General features: G+C 52.1%; 1 protein-coding gene across 5 annotated transcripts; it reads left to right on the top strand.

The window, feature by feature from the left end:
* Nucleotides 1–23,620, top strand: Pfkfb4 (6-phosphofructo-2-kinase/fructose-2,6-biphosphatase 4). 5 transcript variants are annotated; one of them, XR_011370983.1, is made up of 15 exons: nt 1–57; nt 6,886–7,002; nt 7,413–7,509; nt 10,732–10,798; nt 12,304–12,378; nt 13,226–13,282; nt 14,105–14,226; nt 14,733–14,940; nt 15,858–16,004; nt 18,296–18,400; nt 19,404–19,533; nt 19,971–20,033; nt 20,865–20,929; nt 21,745–22,404; nt 22,473–23,620. XR_011370983.1 is itself a non-coding variant. In XM_070017628.1 (14 exons), exons 1-14 carry the CDS (start codon nt 1,919–1,921, stop codon nt 21,802–21,804), a joined length of 1,410 nt encoding a protein of 469 aa, XP_069873729.1. In that variant the 5' UTR covers nt 1,867–1,918; the 3' UTR covers nt 21,805–23,620. The 5 variants fall into 5 exon arrangements, 1 of the variants encoding a protein (XP_069873729.1); XR_011370981.1 differs by lacking the exon at nt 1–57 and adding an exon at nt 1,867–2,015; XR_011370982.1 differs by lacking the exon at nt 1–57 and adding an exon at nt 1,867–2,015 and having other exon boundaries at nt 15,858–15,983.
* The last annotated feature ends 1,214 nt before the right edge of the window (nt 23,621–24,834 follow it).

Here is a 24,834-nt window from a genome sequence, read left to right on the forward strand (position 1 = left end):
GGATGGACAGAAGCACTTGGAGGCTGACCAATCTGGGACCGTGGAATGGCAGACGGGGTAGGTATGGGGCGGGGCGTGGGGAGGGAGGGGAGGAGGGAGGGGAGGGAAGGAGTTGGGAGAAGATCTGGGGGCCCTGAAGGTACCATGATGGTGGAGGGAAAGGGACATCAGCCCATCCATGGCCAGAAGAGGAGATTTGACACTGTGGCCTTGCAGAAGAGGGGGGGAGGCTGGGCTGTGTGTATGGGGGGGACTATAAATAGTGCCTTCCTTCCATCCAAGGGGAGAGGCAGTCAGCTGGAGCAGTTTTTAATGACAGGCCTCCAAGGAGTCATGTTTATCTAGGGCCACACACACACACACTCCTGACACCCCCAGTTTTGAGGAGGGGCAGTTGAAGAGAATCATTTAGGAAGTTTCTCCTATGGTGTGACTTGCTGTAATCCCAGGTCCTGAGCTCCTCTAAGCACCTGCTGTATACTCTGGCTTCAGAGACCCTCTCCATACAGACACCCCAGGAGGGCATACATGGAGATCACCTAGGATTCTCATCCCCCCCTGCCAAGATGGAAAGCCACATGAAGGGGATCTGGGCCTGGGGGGGGGGGGGCGGGCATGCGAGGGCAGTTGTTTTCCGGGAAATGGTGAGGAGGAAGGTGAAGATCACTGGGGAACTTCCCTGGGCTGGGCCCACAGCCTCAGTCATCTTGGGTGGGGGAGATAAAGAGGAAGAGACAATGGCAGGCCCAGCCTGTGTCATCATCATCACCAGGCCTCTGTCCCTGAGCAAGAGCTATATTATTTATTATTTATTTTTCTTGTCGGTGGTGGGGCTTGAACTCGTGGCCTGGGCGCTGTTGTCCCTGAGTCCTTTTGCTCAAGGCGGGCGCTCTACCCCTTGAGCCATCTGGTTTTCTGGTGGTTTATTGGAGATCAGAGTCTCAGGGACTTTCCTGCTCAGCCTGGCCTTGAACTGTGATCCTCAGAGGCTTGATCCTCAGATCTCAGCCTCCTGTGTAGCAAGGAATGACAGGAGTGAGCCACCAGGCCCCCCCAGCTGAAACCAGAGCAGCTAGGTTGGTGGTTGTGGCTGACAAGGTTGAGTCCCCGGTGCTTCAGCTGGAGCCACAGCGCCACTTCCAGCCTTTTTCTGCTTCTGTAGAGCTGAGGTTCTGCTTCTGTAGTGCTGAGGATTCGAACCCACGGCCTCCTGCCCGCGAGGCCGGCGCTCTACCCCCTGCGCCGCCTCCCCCGCGCCGCGCTCTGTTTGTTTATTTGTAAAGAAGTGCGTGTGCCGGTCGCTCTGATTTTTAATTGGTCAGAAGGCAATCCCGGAACGGCGTGGTGGGGGGGGCGGGGAAACGGCGCAAGCCCCGCCCCCTGCCCGCGTCGTTCAGCCTGTAGCGGAACCCAAAGTCTCCTCAGAGGCGGGGCTGCAGCGGCGGAGGGGGCGTGGCTTATGCAAATCGACACGGAGGTTGAGGTATAACGGTGTGGGGGGGGGAGGAGAAAAGGAGGGAAGGGGAAAGGGGCGGGCTTACATAAATCCGGGTCTCGCGCACCTTGGGAGATGAGCATGCGCATTCTCAGTCTTGCGCGCCGGGTTCCAAACAAATCCTCCAAGAATGAATGAGGGGGAGAGGCGCGCGTGCGCACGTCGCGAGGCCGGCCCCGCCCCCTCCGCCCTTTCCCTCCGCGTTGATTGGTGGAGTGGGCGGGGCCTGGTTAGCCTGGGGGGGCGGGTTATTCCAGGGGCTGGACCAGCCTAGCGGCGACTAGGAGAGGGGCGTGGCCCGCGGGAGGGGCGTGGCCCGCGGGAGGGGCGTGGCCTCGCGGTGGCCCAGCTGCTGGCGGCGGCGGCGGCGGCATTGGTGGCGGCGGTCGCGACGATCGTCCACCGTCCATCCCCGATCTGGGGATGGCGTCCCCACGCGAGTTAACCCAGAACCCCCTGAAGAAGATCTGGATGCCATACAGCAATGGGCGGCCCGCTCTGCACGCCTGCCAGCGTGGGGGTGAGATGGGGGTGCGGGGGGGGGCGGTACGGGGGGGGGCCTGGCATGGGGGGGACGGGGGAGGGGAGGAGAGAGGACCCGTGGGAAAGCTGGGACAGGTGATGGGTATGGGGGGGGACAGGTGAGGCGGTGTTGGGGTGGCTGGGGGGGATCAGGTACCTGGAGTTGGGGGGGGCTGTGTGGGCCACTGTCATCTTGGTGGAGGGGGGACATGGGGGGGCTAAGGGAGAGGAACTCTGAGGGTCATCAGGGTCACCAGGGTCCCCCACACACACCCTCACCTCTTCCTGGGCTCCTAGATGGGACAGGGCGGGTGGTCTCAGCTGGGAATTTGGTTTTGGGTGACCCTGGGGTGAGACCCTTGACCTCTCTGACCCAAGAACTTGGCCCAGGCGGAAGTCTAGGCCAGAGGATATATACCCTTGGGCTTTAAAAACCCACATTGGGGAAGCACTTTTAGAGAAGTACCAGCGTCCAGTTGCTTCAGATTGGACGCACCTGCATTCACTTGTTTATTTATTGGTGCTGGCCCTAAGGGGTTTCAACTCCGTCTCCTGGGTGTTTGTTGTCTCTGAACTTCTAGGGCTAGCACTGGAAGCCTTGGAATCACCACTGCACTTGAAGCAGTTTATTATTACTGTTTTTGTTGTTGTTGTTGTTGAGAATCTCACAGACATTCCTGCCCTGGTCATCTTTGAAGTTGGATCCTCCTATCTCAGCCTCCTGAGGAGCTGGGATTATAGGCATAACAAATCTGCACCTTATAACCTGGGAGAACTTCTTTTTTTTTTGCCAGCCCTGGGGCTTGAACTCAGGGCCTGGGCACCTGTTTCCACTCATGGCCAGGTGCTGTACCGCTTGAACCACGCCACCACTCCTGGCTTTGTCTGTGTAAGTGGTACTGAGGAATCGAACCCTGGGCTTCGTGCATGCTAGGCCAGGGCTCTACCACTGAGCCACCTTCCCAGCCCTGGGAAGAAGAGCATTTTTGTTTCAGGAGTAAATGAAACACTATCATGAGTTTGCAACGTGGCAAGGATCTGGGGAGCCCCGGAGCCCCGTTGTGATCTCCCCACACCCCTGACCTCTGCTTTGTGTGATAAGAAAAGTGGGGGAGCTTGGCCCGTGCCACTAGACCTTCCAAGGCCAAGACTTTGACCCCGATGTGAATGGGGAGAGCAATGTGTGTGTTTCTATGCTCACACTATGAGTTCTGGTAGGAATGAGTTCTGAGAGATTGAGTTCTTCCCTCTCTTCCTCGGTTGGTGGTGGTAGGACTTGAACTCAGGGCCCAAGTGCTCTGTCCCTGAGCTCTCTCGCTCAAGGCTAGTGCTTTAAGCCACAGCACCACTTCCTGTTTCCTGGTGGTTCTTAGGAGACTGCGATCTTCATAATTCAGCCTCCTGAGTAGCTTGGATGACAGGTCTGAACCACCAGCGCCCAGCTACTTTCTGCTTTTTCTTTGATGTCTAGTCTCCAGTTCCTCCGGTCCTATGCCCCCTCAAACCCTCTTCCCCCGCCCCCAACATCAGCAAGTCTGAGTACCTGAAATTCTTATCTTTCTCAGGATTCACCTCTCAGCGTACACTGTGAATTTCTGGGGTCTGGTGGGGCAGAAGGTACCCAGGATCATGGCAGTGTAGACTTGGACCCCTGAGCCATTTTGATTTATTCATTCATGCATGCATGCATGCATGCGTACATGCATTTATTTATGCCACTACTGGAGCTTGAACTCAGGTCCTGGGCTCTGTCCCTGAGCTCAAGGCTAGCGCTCTACCACTTTGAACCACACAGCTCCACTTCTGGCTTCTTTGGGTGGTTCATTGGAGTGAAGAGTCTCACAGACTTTCCTTCCCCCGGCTGGCTTTGAACTGTGATCTTCAGATCTGAGCCTCCTAAGGAGCTAGGATTCCAGATATGTACCACCCATACCACGATCCAGGCTGCTTTATTTGAATCAAGAGCTCTTCCTTTCCCAGTGGGGGGGGCTCAGAGAGAGGAGGAGCAAGATGCAGGTCAGGAATCCATCATGGACTCCACTCCAGGGACTTGAGTCCATGGAAGTATCCAGAATTTGAGGGGGAGAAGGGCTCTCTCTTGCCACCAGGACTTGGGCCTCTGGGCTGCTAGGGCTTTGATGGTTTCCATTTGACTTACAGGAAATGAACTAGAAAAGGAAGCTATATCCATCTGTTCTCAACATTTCCTTCCTCATCCGTTCATGTATCTCCTGTCTTGTTTGCTTAGTGTTGGTGTGTGTGCCTGTGAGCTCAGTGATTTAGTTGGTCGTGGGGCCTGAACTCTGGGCCTGGACGCTGTCCCTCAGCTCTTCAGCTCAAGGCGAGCGCTCTACCACTTGAGCCACAGCGCCACTTTCTGATTTTCTGAGTGGTTCCTTGGAGATCAGAGTCTCACAGACTTTCCTTGCCCGGGCTGGCTTTGAACAGTGATCCTCAGATCTCAGCCTCCTGAGTAGCTAGGATGACAGGCGTGAGCCACCGGCACCCAGCCTGTTGGTGAACTTTGATTTACCTGTGGGGCCATTTCTCTGGAGCTTATCATAAAGAGCAGAGATGATAGCTAATTTATTACCTTGTTTTTGTGCTTGGGCCCAATATACTGTCTGCCCACGTGGTTTTTTGTGTGTTTTTCAAATGCCTGCCCTGGAGCTTGAACTCAGGGCCTAGGTGCCAACCCTGAGCTTCTTTTGCTCAAGGCTGGCGCTCTACAACTTGAGTCACAGCTCCCCTTCCATCTCTTTTGCCAGTTTATCTGAGAGAGAAAAGTCTCACGTCTTTCCCAGTCCGCTTTGACCCCTGATCCTCAGATGCCACCCTCTCCAGAAGCCAGAATTACAGGCGTGAGGGACGGCACCCTGCTGGGCATGTTTATCAAGAGATGGGAGTTGTATCTTCAAATGCTGTGGGTGGAGGGAGGCCTGAACTATGGAAGCGAATCTAGGAAGATAGGACTTGTGAACAGGGGGCCCGGAACCCCAATCCTGAGGACTCCGGGGTTGTCCCTGAGGGACGGGGAAAGGGTGGCCCCATGAAAATGGGGAGCAGATGGAAAGTGCCAGTTTATCAGTTCAAGATCCCTGATTGTCTTTGGCTGGAAGTTTGTGGGTGCAGACAGACCCCCCCCAACTATCCATCGGCCCTCAGGCCTCAGTTCATTTCTCTTCCTCCCATCTTAGCAGATGCTGAGGCTTTTCTCTTTCTTTTGCCAGTCCTGGGGCTTGAACTCAGGACCCGGATGCTGTCCCCCAAGCTCCTTTTAGCTCAAGGCTAGCACTCTGCCACTTGAGCCAGCACTTCTGGCGCTAAGTTAATTGGAGATGTGGGTCTCACAGACTTTCCTGCCTGGGCAGGCCTCAGACTGTGATCCTCAGACCTCAGCCTCCCCAGTGGCTAGGCTGCCAGGCAGGAGCCTCTGGCCCCTAGGTAATGTCTGTGCCGGGCCCGCCCAGGATTAGCTCATGGTCTCCACACCCTAAGTCCCAAGGGCAGTCAACACAAGGTGTGCCCTGCAGGTTCGGCCTGTTGTGCAAAAGCAAGTAGAGGACATTACTTCGCTGAAGAGTTGTGGCATTAGGACCTTCTAGGGTCCGAGTTTCCTGTAAAGGGTCAGAGACAGATAAATACTGAGGGCTGGGAGCGTGGTTTAGTGGTAGAGTGCTCGCCTAGCATGCATGAAGCTCTGGGTTCGATTCCTCAGGACTACATCCACAGAAAAAGCTGGAAGTGGAGTTGTGGCTCAAATGCTAGAGTGCTAGCCTTGAGTTTAAAAAAAAACTCAAGGAAAGCTCCCAGGTCATGAGTTCAAGCCCTACAACCCCCACATCAAGAAACAAAGAGTCAACTTTTATGACTGGCAAAGAAAGGAAATGTACCAAATGAAAAGGCAAACAGGCCGGGCATTGATGGCTCACGCCTGTAATCCCAGCTACTCAGGAAGCTGAGATTTGAAGATCATGGTTCGAAACCAGCCTGGGCAGTGAAGTCCGAGGGATTCTTATCTCCAGTTAATCACAGGTAAGGCTGGGAGTGGCGCTGTGGCGCTAGAGGTAGATAGAGCACTAGCCTTGAGCAAAAGATGCGCAAGGACCATTGCGGGGCTTGAACTCTGGGCCTGGGCGCTGTCCCTCAGCTCTTCAGCTCAAGGCGAGCGCTCTACCACTTGAGCCACAGCGCCACTTCCAGTTTTCTGCTGGAGATGAGTTTCAAGGCCTTTCCTGCCTGGGCTGGCTTTGAACCGTGATCCTCAGATCTCAACCTCCTGAGTAGTTAGGATTACAGGCATGAGCCACCAGCACTGGGCTTCTTGCTTGCTTGCTTTCCTTCCTCCCTCCTTTCTTTCTTTCCTTCTTTCCTTCCTTCCTTCTTTCCTCCCTCCCTTGTTTCTTCCCTCCCTTATTTCTTTCTCTCTTTCCTTCCTTCCTTCCTTCCTTCCTTCCTTCCTTCCTTCCTTCCTTCCTCCCTCCCTTTTTGTTGCCAGTCCTGGGCACTGTCCCTGAGCTTCTTTGGCTCAAGGCTAGTGCTCTTACCACTTGAGCCACAGCGCCACTTCTGGCTTTTTCTGTGGATGTGGTACTGAGGAATCAAACCCAAGGCTTCACACATGCTAGGCAAACACTCTACCACAGAGCCACCTTCCCAGGCCTGGTGCCATTTCTTTACATCCATGAGAGCCTAGTCATTCTGAACAAGGGGGATCTGTTAACTTGAAACTGGGGTTGCAGGGCTGCTGAGACCACGAAGCCGGGAAGAGACAGCTCTGAACAAGGGCTCTGAAGCGGAGGGAGGAACACACTGGCAGCCCCCCCCACCCCCGCCATAGCTTACCCTATGCCCTACTTGCTTTCCAGTCTGTATGACCAACTGCCCCACACTGATCGTCATGGTGGGCCTGCCTGCTAGAGGCAAGACCTACATCTCCAAGAAGCTGACTCGGTACCTGAACTGGATTGGTGTACCCACCCGGGGTGCGTCTCCCAGGGGGGGATTGGGGCCTGGTGAGGAGGGGAAGGGGGGGGAGAAGGTTGGGTGGGTGGGTGGGTGGAGAGAAAGGCTCCTGATATGGGAAAAGGTAGGATCACTTTTCTGGGAAAAGGTAGGATCGCTTTTCTGGGAAATGGTAGGATCACTTTTCTGGGAAAAGGTAGGATCGCTTTTCTGGGAAAAGGTAGGATCACTTTTCTGGGAAAAGGTAGGATCACTTTTCTGGATAATGGTAGGGTCGCTTTTCTGGAAAAAGGTAGGATTGCTTTTCTGGGAAAAGGTAGGATCGCTTTTCTGGGAAAAAGGTAGGATCGCTATTCTGGGAAAGCTTGAGCTTTTTATTCTCCTCCTCTTCACCCCCCCCCTCGGCCCACCCCCCCTTCCCTCCCCCCAGAATTCAACGTGGGCCAGTATCGCCGCAGCATGGTGAAAACATACACATCTTTTGAGTTTTTCCTCCCAGACAATGAAGAAGGCCTGAAAATCAGGAAGTGAGTATGTGGGGGGACTGAGGGGCTACGGGGGGAGAGGGGAAAAGGGGGGTACTTCTGTTGGGAAAGGTCCCTGCAAGATCAACTTCTGGGGGGTCTGAGCTGTGGGTGACCCTTACTTAGCTACTTCAGAACCCTGGCTAGCGGGGCTGGGAAGGTGGCTCAGGGGTAGAGCGCTTGCCTAGCATGCAGGAAGCCCTGGGTTCGATTCCTCAGTACCACATATGCAGAAAAGGCTAGAAGTGGTGCTGTGGCTCAAGGGGTAGAGCGCTAGCCTGGAGCAAAAGCAGCTCAGGGACAGCGCTCAGGCCCTGAGTTCAAGCCTCGGGACCAGCAAATAAAATAAGTCAACTAATTAATTACAAAAGAAAACTCTATGTGTGGCTTCCTAGTTCGGCTGGCCTATCCCTGCCCAGAAGAGAGGCAGAAGGCTTAGCCAGGGCAGCGCAAAGGCTTAAGGTCCTGTTTGTCTACTCCAGCCCTTCCATGGAAGGTTCTAGATGGTTTGGATATGGGCCTTAGAAATGGAGCAGGTGGCACCTTTGCTCATTTTCCCCAGTATAATAATGCCCTTCCTGAGTGGACTATGTTTGGCATGTGCTGGACATGCTCTTTTTTTTTTTTTTTTTTTTTTTTTTTTTTTTGTCGGTCGTGGGGCTTGAACTCTGGGCCTGAGCGCTGTCCCTCAGCTCTTCAGCTCAAGGCGAGCGCTCTACCACTTGAGCTACAGCGCACTTCCGGTTTTCTGGTGGTTTATTGGAGATAGGAGTCTCACGGTCTCTCCTGCCCGGGCTGGCTTTGAACCGCGATCCTCAGATCTCAGCCTCCTGAGTAGCTAGGATTACAGGCGTGAGCCACCAGCGCCCGGCCAGACATGCTCTTTTTTTGTTGGTGGTGGTGTAGGGCTTGAACTCTGGGCGCTGTCCCTCAGCTCTTCAGCTCAAGGCTAGCACTCTACCACTTTGAGCCACAGCGCCACTTCCAGTTTTTGAGTGGTTCTTTGGAGCTGAGAGTCTCACGGAGACTTTTCTACTCAGGCTGGCTTCAAACCAAGATCCTCAGATCTCAGCCTCCTGTGTAGTTAAGATAACAGGCGTGAGCCACCAGAACCCAGCTTGGGATGTTCTTTGTATGTATGAACAAGGCCCTGGCTTTGCTTGGAAGTGGCCTAGATGATTCTGGAATGAGTAACTCCTATTCCCACAGATCTGCGGACTGGTCATCTAGGGCGTGATGCTGTGTTCTTCTGTTTTTTATTTGTTTGTTTTTGGGTTTGGGGGTTTTTTTTGGTTCCAGTCCTAGGGCTTGAACTCGGAGCCTGGGCACCATCCCTGAGTTTTTAATTTCCCCTCAAGGCTAGTGCTCTACCATTTGAATCACAGCACCACTTCCAACTTTTTTGTTTTGTTTTGTTTTGTTTTTGTTTTTTTGTTGGTTGTGGGGCCTGAACTCTGGGCCTGGGCGCTGTCCCTCAGCTCTTCAGCTCAAGACTAGCGCTCTACCACTTGAGCCACAGCACCACTTCTGGCTTTTTCTGTTTATGTGGTGCTGAGGAATCGAACCCAGGGCCTCATGCATGCAAGGCAAGCACTCTACCACTGAGCCACCTTCCCAGCCCCACTTCCAACTTTTTGATGCTTAATTGGAGCTAAGAATCTCATGGACTTTCCTTTTCTGGGTTGGCTTTGAACTGTGTTCCTCATATCTGGGCCTCCTGAGTAGCTAGAAGTACAGACGCTCTTCGGCTCAAGGTGAGCACTCTACCACTTGAGCCACAGCGCCACCTCTGGTTTTCTGGTGATTTATTGGAGATAAAGAGTCTCACAACCTTTCTTGCCCAGGCTGGCTTTGAACCACGATCCTCAGATCTCAGCCTCCTGAGTAGCTAGGATGACGGGCATGAGCCACTCTGCCTGTATGTGTGTGTGTGTGTGTGTGTGTGTGTGAGAGAGAGAGAGAGAGAGAGAGGTCTTACAGTGATCAGGAAGGCCAAGTTGGGGTGTCCATGGGGAAAGGGTTTAGCTCAGCCTGGAGCTGATCTCTCCTTTCCACGTTCCCCTGAGAGCCAAGCCTCCTGGAGATCTCTTGGCCTAGGGTGGAACAGACCTGTTTTGGCCTCAGCCATCAGGAAAGAGCAAAAGTCTGCTTAGTTCTTCCCCAAATCCAACTCTATATAGAGAATGACAGGCTACCATGGGCACGGGCCATCTGTCCCGTGTCTGGCCACCAGGGGGCAGGAGTTGCCCACTGTCGGGCTTGCACCAGCGAGCTGTGATATCACTGGGACCCAACCAGGTTGAGGTATGGGAAAGGGGAGTCTGACACCCTGATTTCTGCTGCCAAACGATGGGTTAACTCAAAGCTTACCTCCTGGCCACATAGAGCTGCAAGGAAAGACCTGGAATGGAATAGACTGTGTACTGTGTGCTGGTGTTTTGTTTTTGTTTTCTGGTGCTGCACTTGAACTCAGGGCCTGGGCTCTGTCCCTAAGCTTTTGTGCTTAAGGCTACTACTGCTGTACCACTTGAGCCACAGTTCCACTTCTGGCTTTTGGAGCTAAGAGTCTCCTGGACTTCCCTATCCGGGCTGGCTTTGAACCGTGATCCTCAGATCTCAGCTTCCTGTGTAGGTAGGATGACAGGCGTGAGCTTCTGGTACTCAGCTGTGCTGGGTTCTTGAAGTTCATTGTCAGGTGTCGTTTTACACTTGGGGAAACTGAGGCTCAGAGATGCCAGGAACCTCACGCAACATAGCAAGCTGCTCTTCATTTGAACGGAAGTCATCTTGAACTTAAGTCCCTTTACGATGGATAATGTCATTCAAATGATTATCCAGTTAGTAGGCCAAGGAAGATCAAATGTATTGCTAGCTGGGCACTGGTGGCTCACGCCTGTCATCCTAGCTACTCAGGAGGCTGAGATCTGAGGATCACAGTTCAAAGCCAGCCCTGGGCAGGAAAGTCCAGGAGACTCTTATCTCCAATCAACCAGAAGAGAACCGGAAGTGGCGCTGTGGCTCAAGGGGTAGAGCGCTCGCCTTGAGCTGAAGAGCTCAGGGACAGCACCCAGGCCCTGAGTTCAAGTCCCAGGGCTGGCACACCCACACACACACACACACAAAGAATGGGACCAGTATCTGGGCCTTTGCTGTCTGTCAGAAGGTGAACCACTTCCTTCCCACAGCCAGCGCTGACTGTTTAACCCTGTGTTTTCTGTCTTGAAGGCAGTGTGCCCTGACAGCCCTCTGTGACGTCCGGAGGTTTCTCAGTGAAGAGGGGGGACACGTGGCGGTGAGTGTGACACCCCAACAGGGGAGATGGGAGACCCAGAAGTCCTCCCGCTTATCCAGAATGTTCTCTGGGTGCCAGTGTGGGAGAGGAAGCGAAGCAGGAGGCGCTGGAGGCCATGTCTGGGCTGAGGTTTCCCTTTGGGCTTGTGGCTGCATTGAAACCTTTCTGTTTGTTTCTAGAAGTTAAGGCTCTGACGATGTCTAAGGGCAGCCCACGTGTGATTTCTCCTGGTGTGGAGAGCCGGGCCCAGCACTGACTGCTATTCAGGAAGCAGCTGAGAACCAACCTGGGAGGGGGGGGGGTACAGTGAAGTTGGGGTATCTGGGGAGGGAGCCCCAGTTCAGCCCACAATTGCTTGCTCCCTTCTGTTTTTCTTTGTGAGTTTTTTGTTTTGTCAGTCGTGGGGTTTGAACTCTGGGCCTGGGTGCTGTGCCTCAGCTCTTCAGCTCAAGGCGAGCGCTCTACCACTTGAACCACAGCGCCACTTCTGGCTTTTTCTGTGGATGTGGTACTGAGGAATCGAACCCAGGGCCTCATGCATGCTAGGCAAGCACTCTACCACTAAGCCACGTTGCCAGCCCGCCAGTAGTAGTTCTTTGAAAAACGACCTCAACCACTTCCTGCAAACTCACTCATAAAGTTCCTGTTATACACACTAGACTTGATCTCTAATTTTATCTTGGTTCCCTTCATTTTCTCTGTTGATTTTGGTTTGAGAAGGACTTCTCAACATGGTCAGTATTTAGTTGACTTTAAAAATTCAGATGTCAGGTGCCAGTGGCTCAGGCCTGTCACCCTAGCTACTCAGGAGGCTGAGATCTGAGGATCATGGTTCAAAGCCAGCCCGGGCAGGAAAGCCCTTGAGACTCTTATCGACAATTAACCACCAAAAAGCCAGAAGTGGAGCTGTGGCTCAAATGGTAGAGCACTAGCCTTGAGCAAAAAAAACCCTCAAGAATGGTACTCCAGCCCTCAATTCAAGCCCCAGGACAGACAGACAGACAGACAGACAGACACACACACACACACACACACACACACATACACACACACACGACAGACAGACAGACACACACACACACACACACACACACACGACAGACACACACACACACACACACACACACACACACACACACACACACACACACACACACCATACATGAAAAATCAGATTTCTACACTGCACTTTTTTTTTCTTTTTTGTTTGTTGGGCCTGAACTCTGGGCCTGGGCTCTGTCCCTGAGCGATTCAGCTCAAGACAAGTGCTCTACCACTTGAGCCACAGCGCCACTTCCATTTTTCTGGTGGTTCACTGGAGATAAGAGTCTTAAGGACTTTCCTGCCCAAGCTGGCCTTGAACCGCGATCCTCAGATCTCAGCCTCTTGAGTAGCTAGGATGACAGGCGGGAGCCACCAGTGCCCAGCTTATACTGCAATCTTTGTGTAGCATCTACCTTTTCCCACTAAGTCTGGAGGCTGAATTAACCCCAGTTTTGTCCTAGGTGTTTGATGCAACCAACACCACCCGGGAACGAAGAGCCACCATCTCTAATTTTGGGGAACAGAATGGCTACAAGGTAAGCCTTTCCCCATCACAGCTCCTGGATCGGGTCGTGGCCTATCCAGACCCTTTGGGGCTCCTTTTACAGCCTCGCCAAAATGCCTTCACAAGGCATTACATGCTGGGCGCTGGTGGCTCACGCCTGTCATCCTAGCTACTCAGGAAGCTGAGATCTGATGATCATGGCTCAAAGCCAGCCCGGGCAGGGAAGTCTGTGAGACTCTGATCTCCAATGAACCACTAGAAAACCAGAAGTGGCACTGTGGCTCAAGGGATAGCGTGTTAGCTTTGAGCAAAAGGGCTCAGGGACAACACTCAGGCCCCAAGTTCGAGCCCCATGACCGACAACAACAAGAAAAGGCATCACATGTCAGATTTGGAGTTAGCATGAGCCACAAAGAATTGGAATTTTCAAGTGCTCCAAGATAAATCAGTAGACCTCCTTTATTTTATTTTATTTTTGTCGGTCGTGGGGCCTGAACTCTGGGCCTGGGCGCTGTCCCTCAGCTCTTCAGCTCAAGGCTGGTGCTCTACCACTTGAGCCACAGTGCCACTTCTGGCTTTTTCTGCTTCTGTGGTGCTGAGGAATCAAACCCAGGGCTTCATGCATGCAAGGCAAGCACTCTACCACTGAGCCACCTTCCCAGCCCCAGAAGACCTCCTTTAGTTCTATGTTCCTCCATCTCTCTCTCTCTCTCTCTCTCTCTCTCTCTCTCACACACACACACACACACACACACACACACACAGCCCACCTTGGCCTGGCTTCGGGTCAAGGGCCCCCCAGAGGAAGATCCCAGAGCAAACACCCTCCCATGTTTATTCCTCCCTCCTCACCCTTCTGGTCCTGCTCTTTGGCGTAGATCTTCTTCGTGGAATCCATCTGTGTGGACCCTGAAGTCATCGCTGCCAACATAGTGGTGAGTGGTGCGTCCAGCCTAACTCGGGAAAGTCACAAGGCGGAAGTCGGTTTGGGACTAGGAGCTTCTGCCATGGGTGTGAGCCAAGGCCCAGGCTGACCTTTATTTGATCCTGAGCCTCACTGGGGTCGGGAGACAGCATCGCCTCCATGTTGAGTCAAGATCAGAGTCCTGAGGACCACTTGTATGGAGGAGGCTGTGGGGCTCAGGCGGCCTCTGTTCTTGGTCCTCCTTTCTCAGGCCTCCCCAAATGGTAGAAGAGAAATTTCAACTAGGGGTGTGGGAGAGTGAACAGGAGTGTGTGTGTGTGTGATTATTTCTATTTGACCCAGATTTGTTCCCCATTTTCATCTCAGCCTTTACTTCCTATTTATCTGAAGGAATGGCCATGTGGGTTTGAGGGGTGGGAAGGAAATCATCCAAGCTGGAAGGTGGCTCAGTGGTAGAGTGCTTGCCTAGCATGCATGAAGCCCTGGGTTCGATTCCTCAGTACCACACACACACACACAGAAAAAGCCAGAAGTGGTGTTGTGGCTCAAGAGGTAGAGCGCTAGTCTTGAGCAAAAGTAGCTCAGGGACAGTGCCCAGGCCCTGAGTTCAAGCCCCGGGACTGGTTAAAAAAAAAATCATCTAGAAAGGAGAAAGGGGTTCTAGGCTGTCTTGGAGTACTGATTAGGAATTAGGATCTCAGGGCACCCCAATGTGTATGACCAGGAACTGCTAAGATTCTTCCTGGGGGGGGGGCAAAGGGGTGGGGCAGCTCTCCCCAACTCCCAAGGCTTCAGTCCTATGGTCCTGCTTGTTCTATGCCCGGCTGTGCAGCAAGTGAAGCTGGGCAGCCCAGACTACGTGAACCGAGACAGTGACGAAGCCACGGAAGACTTCATGAGGCGCATTGAATGCTACGAGAGCTCCTACGAATCTCTGGATGAGGACCTGGACAGGTGGGGGGGGAAACAGCATCCTGGCCTATGCCTACAATGGGGGGAGGGGGTGTCTCCTCTGTCCCCTGAGTCTCCTTGTGACTCCCCATGTGGCAGAGATGGAAGGACCGGGCATGGTAGCTCACGCCTGTCATCCTAGCTACTCAGGAGGCTGCGATCTAAGGATCGTGGTTCAAAGCCAGCCCGGGCAGGAAAGTCCAGTGAGACTCTTATCTCCTAAAAGCCACTCCGAAAACCAGAAGTGGCGCTGTGACTCAAGTGGTAGAGCGCTCGCAAGCAGGAAGTGTGCTGGGCACATCCCACAAGGTTTTGGCTGTGTGTTGCACCTGGAATTTGTTCCTCTTCCATCCACAGCACCTCACCGATCAGCCAAGGGCGAGCAGACAGGCTGCTAATTAAGGCTCTGCAGCTGGTTCCTCTAGCTGGCCAGATGTGTCTCCCAGGCCGATGGCCACAATCACAGCCTCTTTTTCTCTCTCTCTCTTCTTTCTCTCTCTCTCTGGAAGGGAGCTCTCCTACATCAAGATCATGGACGTGGGGAAGAGCTATGTAGTAAATCGCGTGGCCGACCACATCCAGAGCCGGATCGTATATTACCTCATGAACATCCACGTGACTCCTCGCTCTATCTACCTCTGCCGGCATGGAGAAAGCGAGCTCAACCTCAAGGGCCGGATTGGTGGGGACCCAGGACTGTCCCCCCGGGGCAGAGAGGTCTGTGCCCTGGAACGTGTCTGCTGGCATCTATACCCCTGGGGGGGGGGGGTGGCTTCATCCCACAGATGTGTATGTTCACCAGGCTTGAGCACTTGTAGTTCAGATGCAATTGAAGATGAGCCTGGTGCCAGTGGCTCACGCCTGTCATCCTAGCTCCTCAGGAGGCTGAGATCTGAGGATCGAAGTTTGAGGCCAGCCTGAGAAGGGGAGACCAGGAGATTCTTTATCTCCAATGAACTACCCAAACAAACAAAACAAAACAAAGCCAGAAATAGAGCTATGGCTGAAATGAGGGTAGAGCATTAGTCTTGAGCAATAGAAGCTAAGAGACAGGGCCCAGACTCTGAGTTCAAGAACCAGGACTGGCAAAAAATAAAATAAGCCAGGCTCACATCTGTGATCCTAGCTCCTCAGGAGGCTGAGATCTGAGGATCACAGTTCAAAGCCAGCCGGGGCTGGAAAGACCATGAGACTCTGATCTCCAATAAACCACTAGAAAACCAGAAGTGGCGCTGTGGCTTAAGGGGTAGAGCACTCGCCTTGAGCTGAAGAGCTGAGGGACAGCGCCCAGGCCCAGAGTTCAAGCCCCAGAACTGACAAATAAAAACAGCTAATGGCTGTTCTACAAGCCAGGGAAGATATTGAGGTCTGGATGGGTGGAGGCTGTATGCTCTGGGACAGGGTGGGTGGAACTCAAGGAATCATGTCGGTACCTGTTCTTGGGGTGTGAGGAGACAGAAGAACACTCAGCGGTGGGTGGGTGTGTATGCTGTGTCCAGGAAGTTAGTCTGTGAGTTTGAGCTGAAGCTGAGACTAGAGCTATGAACCAGCTCCAGACCAGCCAGGGGTGGGGTGTGTCTTGGAAGACCCCCAAATCTGAGGATGTTATTTTGCCCGTTATGCGCGCGTGTCAGTTTGCCAAGAGCCTGGCCCAGTTCATCAGCGATCAGAACATCAAGGATCTGAAGGTGTGGACCAGCCAGATGAAGAGGACAATTCAGACCGCCGAGGCACTGGGGGTCCCCTACGAACAATGGAAGGTCCTCAACGAGATCGATGCGGTACCCAGCCCTTCCCCTCCTCTTCCTCTCCTACTACAGCCACCTGGGGCTTGAACTCAGGGCCTGGGTGCTATCCCTGAGCTTCTTTGGCTCAAGGCTAGCACTCTACCACTTGAGCCACAGCGCCACCTGCAGCTTTTTCTGTGTATGTGGTGCTGAGGAATGGAACCCAGGGCTTCATGCATGCTAGGCAAGCACTCTACCGCTAAGCCACCTTCCCAGCCTTCTCCTGGGCTTTCTTTTTTTAATCTTTTTTTTTTTCCATGTTGGATTTTCTGTCTATTCATTATTGATTTCTAGAAGCACTTTACGGAGTTTAGATCTGATATATACTTGGGAGATTTCTGATGAAATGCTAAGCATTCGTAAATAAGAACAATTGTGCAGATGGGTGCTAGTGGCTCGCGCCTGTCATTCTAGCTCCTCAGGAGGCTGAGATGTGAGGATCCTGGTTGGAAATCAGCCCAGGCACAAAACTCCATGAGACTCTTCAGCTAAGCCAGAAGTGGTGCTGCAGCTCAAGTGGTAGTGTTACCCTTGAACAGAAAAGCTCAGGGGCAGAGCCCAGGCCCTGAGTTCAAGAGTTCAGGTCCCAGGACACACACACACACACACACACACACACACACACACACACACACACACACACGAAAGAGAGATCACGTGAGACTCTGGTTAATGCTATCTTTGCCCAGAAGGTTTATTTTTGTTCTTGGCAGGTAGTGAGTGATGAATCACTTTAGTCTAGTTAGAGATAAACTGTTTCAAAGTAGTACTTTGATCTCTTCATGGAAGCTACTCAATTTTCAGCTCACTTCTGTTGCTAGGTGACTGAGGACTCTCTGAGCTTCAATCATTACCACCACCACCATCATCATCATCTCCTTTTCATCTTCTTTTTCCTTCTTTCTCTTCCCAGCTCCTCCTTTACTCTTTCCCTTTGTTTCCTTTTCCCTTTCTTTTCTTTTCTTTTTTTTTTTTAAACCGGTCCTGGGGCTTGAACTCAGAGCCTCGGCACTGTCCCTGAGCTTCTTTTACTCAAGGCTGGCACTCTATCACTTGAGCCATAGCACCACTTCTGGCTTTTTTCTGTGTATGTGGTACTGAGGAATCGAACCCAGGGCTTCATGCATGCTAGGCGAGCACTCTACCACTCAGCCACCTTCCCAGCCCATCTCTTGGATTTTCTTAAGCAACTATCATTCCGCAATAAGGCTGTTCCTGATTGTTGCCTTCCCAATGAATGTGTCTTGTGTTTCTGTTTCATATTATGTCACTGGCAAGGACATATTATGAGCAAACTGGACATGATTGTTTTGTTTTGTTTTGTTGGCAGCCCTTGAGAGTGGACTCAGGGACTCACTCTGTTACTTGAGCTATATATGTCCTCAGTCCTTTTTGCATTTTTAGCTTTTCAGATAGAGTCTCCAATTTTTCCCCCCCTATACTTTTAGCCCTTCTAACTCCATCTCCCCAGTAGGAGTAGCTGGGATTACAGGCAGGTACTACTATTCCAGTTTCTTCTTAAACTTCCATCCTTTGGCATGCTGGTAGGCTTGAACAAATGGATCCTGTTCCTATCAAATCAGGAATAGCCCGGGCCCTGAGTTCAAGCCCTAGAACTGGCGAAAGAAAAGAAAGAAAGGAAGGAAGGAAGGAAGAAAGAAGTAGGGAAGGGGGGAAGGAAGGAAAGAAAAAGAAGGAAAGAAAGAAAGAGAGAATATTATAATGAAGCTTAGGGTCAGCACGTTAAAAAAAAACATACAAAACCCAAAACTATAGCTGAAATGTGAAAAACTTGATCTCATAGAAGAAGAGCAGAGACAAGCAGGGGAGGATGGTAAGAGAATGGGGAAGGAGGAAATTCTTATTATCTACAGCACAATAGAGTGAGGATAGTTAACAATAATTTGCTGAATATTTCATGTACAGAGTGTGTGTGTGTGTGTGTGTGTACACTGGTACTGGAACTTGAACTCAGGGCCTAGGCACTGAGTTCGTTTTGCTCAGGGCTAGAGCGTCTATCTCTTGGAGTCACAGCACCACTTCTGGTTTTTTGGATGGTTCATTGGAGATCGGAGTCTCACAGACTTTCCTGCCCGGGCTGGCTTTGAACCACGATCCTCAGACCTCACCCTCCTGAGTGGCTAGGATGACAGGCGTGAGCCACCAGTGCCCGGCTTGTTAAAGCTCTTCCAATTGTTCTCCTCTCTACCACTCCCCCAGAATCCCACCCCACTACCCCCCCACCCCCCGTGTGGGATGTGTGACAATGACTATTGTCTCCCCAGGGCGTTTGCGAGGAAATGACCTATGAGGAAATCCAGGATCACTATCCACTGGAGTTTGCTCTGCGCGATCAGGACAAGTACAGATATCGGTACCCCAAAGGGGAGGTAAGTAGGATTTGAAGGTATAGCCCCCCTATCTGCTGCCTGGCGACTGCCAAAGAGCCTTTCCCTGCATGTTTCCCCTTGCCACGGGGTGATGATGACATCTGGGTAGTTCCATGTGTCATCCCTAGCTCTGGCTCCACTTCCAGAACCTTCCCCAGATAGACAAGACCACTATAAACGCTCTGCATTTGTTCCCTGCCCTCAGACAAGACTCTGGTCAACCCCAAATCAGAAACGGAGGTGCTAGCGTTCTTACCACCTTGAGCCACAGCGCCACTTCCAGTTTTCAGGTGGTTTATTGGAGATCAGAGTCTGGTGGACTTTCCTGCCTGGGCTGGATTCGAACTACGATCCTCAGATCTCAGCCTCCTGAGTAGCGAGGATGACAGGTGTGAGCCATCAATGCCTGGCTTGGAGGCCTCATTTTAATGACTTTCACTGGCTGGGCACCGTGGCTCATGCCTATAATCCTAGCTACTCAGGAGGCTGAGATCTGAGGATGTCAGTTCAAGGTCAGCTCAGGCAGGAAAGTCCATGAGACTCTTCTCTCCAATGAACCACCAAAAAACCAGAAGTGGTGCTGTGGCTCAAAATGGTAGAGCACTCACCTTGAGCTGAAGAGCTGAGGGACTGTGCCCAGGCCCTGAGTTCAAGTCCCAGGACTGACAAAACAGAAAAAAAGAAATTTGTAGCACAGGGTGAGATACAGGATCACACGGACCTGTGTGACCCCTTGGGGTGGTGAGCCTGAGACCCAGCCCTCTCATACCATGAATTGGCCTGGGGAGGGTATGGGGGGGTGATTATCTCCTTTTCAACCCCCTCTTCCTTTCCCCCCTCCCTCAGCTTCCCTCTGGAGCCCAGAATCCAGGGGGGTCCAACTGGAGGAAGCCCTGGTCCTAATCTCTAGGGTGGCAGACCAGAGCCCATTACCCAGAATGTCCCGCAATTCCAGTCCCAGAACCAGAACCTAAGAGACATCTACCCTGCTCTGCCTTCACAGTCTTACGAGGACCTGGTCCAGCGCCTGGAGCCTGTCATCATGGAACTGGAGAGGCAGGAGAATGTTCTGGTCATCTGTCACCAGGCGGTGATGCGCTGTCTCCTGGCCTATTTCCTTGACAAAGCAGCAGGTGCCCAACCTCTTCCTGGAGAGAGAGGGAGGGAGGGAGGGAGAGAGGGAGGGGCGGAGGGGCTGTCTTCTGGGCATCATTATTTGTATGCTATCCCTTCCTTTTTCTCTCTCTCTCTCTTTTCTTTGTCAGTTGTGGGACTTGAACTCAGGGCCTGAGCACTGTCCCCGAGCCTCTTTGTGCTCAAGGCTAGCTCTCTACCGCTTGAGCCACGGCTAGCTCTCTACCGCTTGAGCCACTCTGGTTTTTGAGTGGTTCATTGGAGATAAGAGTCTCAACAGGGAGTTTTCTGCCTGGGCTGGATTTGAACCGTGATCCTCAGATCTCAGCCTCCAGAGGAATTAGGATAACAGGTGTGAGCCACCGGCACCTGGCTAATCTCTTCCTTTTCTTTGTGTTCAGAACCTGGCTAATCTCTTCCTTTTCTTTGTGTTCAGAACAGCTACCGTACCTCAAGTGTCCCCTGCACACAGTCCTGAAGTTGACCCCTGTAGCATATGGTAAGCAAGCTCTGTACCTGTTCGCTTTGGGACTGCTATGATCTTGGCTGTCTGCAGTGTTCCATGATTTTCTGGAAATGGCTTGAAAACCCCATGAAGGGCCTAATTTCCCCAGCCTCTCTTTCTCAATTGTATATATATATATATATATATATATATATATATATGCCAGTCCTGGGACTTGAACTCAGGGCCTGGGCGCTATCCCTGAGCTTCTTTTGCTCAAGGCTAGCACTCTGCCACTTGAGCCACAGCTCCACTTCTGGCTTTTTCTGTGTATGTGGTGCTGAGGAATCGAACCCAGGGATTCATGCATGCTAGGCAAGCACTCTACCACTGAGCCACCTTCCCAGCCCTTTTTTTTCTATTTTTTTTATGCCAGTAGTAGGACTTGAACTCAGGGCTTGGAAGCTGTCTCTTCACTCTTTTGCTCAAGGCTGGTGCTCTACCATTTGCGCCACACCTCCATTTCTGACTTTTTTTGCTAGTGAGTTGGAGATAAGAGTCTCTTGGGAGCCAGGCGCTGGTGGCTCACGCCTGTCATCCTAGCTACTCAGGAAAGCTGAGATCTGAGGATCACCGTTCAAAGCCAGCCTGGACAGGAAAATCCATGAGACTTTAATCTCCAATGAGCCACCAGAAGACCGGAAGTGGCGCTGTGGCTCAAAGTGGTAGAGCGCTCGCCTTGAGCTGAAGAGTTCAAGGACAGTGCCCAGGCCCTGAGTTCAAGCCCTACCCCTGACAAAAAACACAAAAAACCAAACAGAGACTGGCACTCCACATCACAAATGCCAGGGACTACTTTGCCTTTTTTTTTTTTTCCTTTGGCAGGTTGTAAAGTAGAATCCATTTTCCTGAATGTGGCAGCCGTGAACACACACCGAGATAAGCCTCAGGTAGCCATGATGTCATTAGTGGGGGGAGGGGGTCCGACACATACTTGGGGGGACCTTCAGACTCCCCAGTCCTCAGGAGCTAGGGTACTAGCTAGGGTCTTCTCCCAAGGTTGATTGCCTCAGTGGTTCTGTTGTCGTAAACAGAAAAAGCCGGAAGTGGTGCTGTGGCTCAAGTGGTAGAGCGCTAGCCTAGAGCTGAAGAGCTGAGGGACAGCGCCCAGGCCCTGAGTTCAAGCCCCACGACTGAGGGAAAAATATATAAATAAATAAAGTGATATTTCCATATTTGTTGGCGAGGCTATCAGAGAGTCCAGCACCGGACAGAGTCTTCCCTCCACTCCCATCTATCCAGAATACTACTCTTGTTCCCTAAGATTTGGTTTTGGGTCAGTCCTGCAGACTTGAACTCAGGGCCTGGGCACTGTCTTTGAGCTTTTGTGCTCAAGGCTTACAACACTCTACCACTTTGAGCCACAGCACCACTACTTCTGGGCTGTGTGTGTGTGTGTGTGTGTGTGTCTGTGTCTATGTGGTGAATTATAAGTCTCACAGATCTTCCTGCCTGGGCTGACTTTGAACCACGATCCTCAGATCTCAGCCTCCTGAGTAGCTAGGATGACAGGCGTGAGTTACCCGTGCTCAGCCACCATTGCCCGATTATCTGAGTGCCCATTGTGTATTAGGAAACTTACTTAGGGCAGATCAGGGTCCGAAGTCCTTGTGAAGAAGGTGGCGGGGAGGCGGGGATCCTTAGAAAGTAGGACCGTGCGTCCCCTCGATTCCTGATGAAGGATCCGTGTCTTCTTCTTGTACAGAATGTAGACATCTCCAGGCCTCCAGAGGAAGCGCTTGTGACAGTTCCCGCCCACCAGTAACCCCTTCTCCACTGTGACCCGGGGACGGGCACTGATTGCTGCAGACAAGGACATTTCCGGTCCCACTGGATCTTGCGGTACTAGTGTACAGTCACCCTCCAGGCACATTCCTGAAGCCGGGCATGGTGGCTAAGTAGCACCCAGAACCCCCAGCTCAGCCCCCTTGTTGACAGCCAAGTGACAAGGAGGGATGTGGCTGACCGACTAGCTGCTATGAATCTCTGGGCCAGACAATGGTCTGGGACACGGTCTCTCACCCCAGGCTGGCTGCTTCTGGGAAACGTGTTGCCCGAAATGTGAAATGAAAAGTTCCCACTGGGTCCAGTGCTGGTAGTACACACCTGTAATCCCAGCTCCTCAGGAGGCTGCGATCGGAGGATGGCCTTTTGAAAACCAGCCTCTTGAGTAAGAAAGTCTGTGAGACTTATCTCCAGACGTTAGAGCTGTGGCTCAAGGGTTAGGCGTTAGCCTTGAGTGGAGAAACTCAGGGACAGCGCATGAGTTCAAGCCCCAGAACCATCTCTCTCTCTCTCTCAAACACACACACACACACACACTTGCTCTGGGAAGTCCTAGCTGTCTAGGGCAGGCCTCTCTATGGCTCCTAAGCAAACCCGAGGCCTAATGTTCATGAGTGTCCTTCTCATTCCTAACTGCCATTTACACAGGAGTGGCAGCCAGTGGCCAGGTCTTGGGTCTTGTGGCACTGACATCTGTAGCAGTCATGAGAACAAATGTGCTATTTGGGGCATGTTGTGGTATTCCAGAAAAGCCAGGTGTTCTGTTTGCCGCTCTCCTTTTCCCAGAATATGGGGAAGTTGGTAGGCCAACTGTTCTCACTGAGAAACCATGGAAGACCCAGCAGCTGGAGGCGTTAACCTTCCCTGTGCCCACACCAAAGTGCTCAAAGAGAGACTGGATCTCTCCTTCCCCAGTGCTTGCACTAGCAGTGAAGAGGAGGAGGAGGAGGAAGACGAAATTGCTTGTCTCTGTCTACACAGGAAATGTACTGGCTGGCAGAGACTTGTATTTGTCTTGATTGGATCCTTGTGATCCTATAATCCGTTCTAGTGCTAGGCACTGGTGGCTTACACCTATCATCCCAGCTTCTTCGGGGGGCTGAGACCTGGAGGATCGTGGTTCAAAGCCAGCCCTGGGGGAAGGAGAAATCCATGAGACGTTTCCCTCCGAGGAACCAGCAGAAAACCAGAAGTAGTGCCCCTGGCTCCAAAGGGGTAGAGCACTTGCTCGTGCCTTGAGTTGAACGAGAGCTCAGGGACAGCATCCAGGCCCCGAGTTCAAGACCGGCACCCGAACGCAGACAAAATCAGGCCGATGTCAGGGCTGTCGGACTCCAGCCCTCAGAAGACATCGGGACCCAAACTCTTCTGCTCCTATGTCCTGCAGAGATTGGGTGACCTTGGTCATCTGAACACCCCGGTTCACCCTAACAGATCCCTGCAATCGAGAACTACACACCTGATGTCACCGAAGCCTTTTTCTTCTGTGTGTGTTTGTTTTTTGTCTATCCGCTGGGGGCAAGGGGAAGGGAGTTGCTGGACTGAGATGCATCCTGAAGCCAGGGAGAAGTTAGCGGTGGTCAGGGCATGCGCAGAAGCAGACCCATCGCCTCAGTAGGAAACATGGGTGTCCCCACCCCCTGCGCATGCTCGATGGCCTCCAGGTTATCACTGGGTTCCGTTTATTGCCCTGCCTTCCTTGAATGGATGCTATTGGCTTTCAGACACACACACACATACACACACTCTGCACTGTGTCTAGCATTCTTGGCAATAAATAACTCTTTTCAAAACAATCGTTTGAAGGTTGTATTCTGTAGCCAGGCCTCGCCAGAGGTGAGGAAGCCCTTTTTCTGCCATTTTGGGGGACCTTTTCTTCTATAGGTGTGTGTTGGGAGCCAGCTCCTCCTCCCCAGACATCCTTTTTGCTCTGGAGTGAAGGGATATATTGGAAACATTGAACCCCAGCACTTAAGAGAACGGGCTGTCAAAGGAGGAAGGAACTTACTAGAAGCCAGAAGAGAGAGCCAGGTCCTGGTGGCTCAGGCCTATCATCCTAGTTACTCAGGGGGGCTGAGATCTGGAGGATCGCAGTTCACGGTTCAAAGCCAGCCTGGGTAGGAAAGTCTGTGAGACTTATCTCCAACGAACCACCAAAAAGCTGAAAGTGGAGATGTGGCTCAAGGGGTAGAATGCTAGCCTTGAAGAGAAAGAAAACTTCAAGGACGGTATCCAGGCCCCAAGTTCAAACCCCAGACTGGCACAGAAAAGAAAAGAAGGGCTGGGGATGTGGTTTAATGGCAGAGCGCCTGCCTAGCATGCATGAATCCCTGGGTTTGATTTCTCGCATATACAGAAAAAGCCAGAAGTGGCACTGTGGCTCAAGTGGTAGAGTGCTAGCCTTGAGCAAAAGAAGCTCAGGGACAGCACCCAGGCCCTGAGTTCAAGCCCTAGGACTGGCCAAATAAACAAAAGAGTGGTTTAGAGCAAAAATAAGTACAAAATGCTGGTGGCAGAAAAGCCCAACTTTTCTACTGTGGTTAATTGCTGGGTCGAAGGACACAGTAGGTGATTTTCAGTATGAAAACAATGTTAAGTACTTGCTACAAATATGCCTTTTAGCCAGGTCCTAGCTATTCAGGAGGCTGAGATCTGAGGATCACGGTTCAAAGCCAGCCTAGGCAGAAAAGTCCTCTTTGAGTAGCAGAACACTAGCCTTCAGCACAAAGGCTCTGGTACAGCATCTAGGTTGAGTTCAAGCCCCATTACCAAAACGCGCGCGCGCGTGTGTGTGTGTGTGTGTGTGTGTGTGTGTGCTTTTTGTGTGTGTGCTTTTTGTGTGTGTGCTTTTTAATAGACCAAAAGTGGGTTGTCTGTAGGCTGAGAATAACAGCATTAGCCTTGAGGTTTAGACACTTACTGAGACAGTAAGAAATCTCTGTCCCTCCCCAAGTCTAGCCTCCTGGGTTGGGAAGTTTTAATTACAATGTTTTCTCTGAGACCTCCTGTG

This window comes from Dipodomys merriami, unplaced genomic scaffold (assembly GCF_024711535.1).
Source record: "Dipodomys merriami isolate MVZ:Mamm:240054 unplaced genomic scaffold, mDipMer1.0.p SCAF_125, whole genome shotgun sequence".
In the NCBI taxonomy this organism is placed as follows: Eukaryota; Metazoa; Chordata; class Mammalia; order Rodentia; family Heteromyidae; genus Dipodomys; species Dipodomys merriami.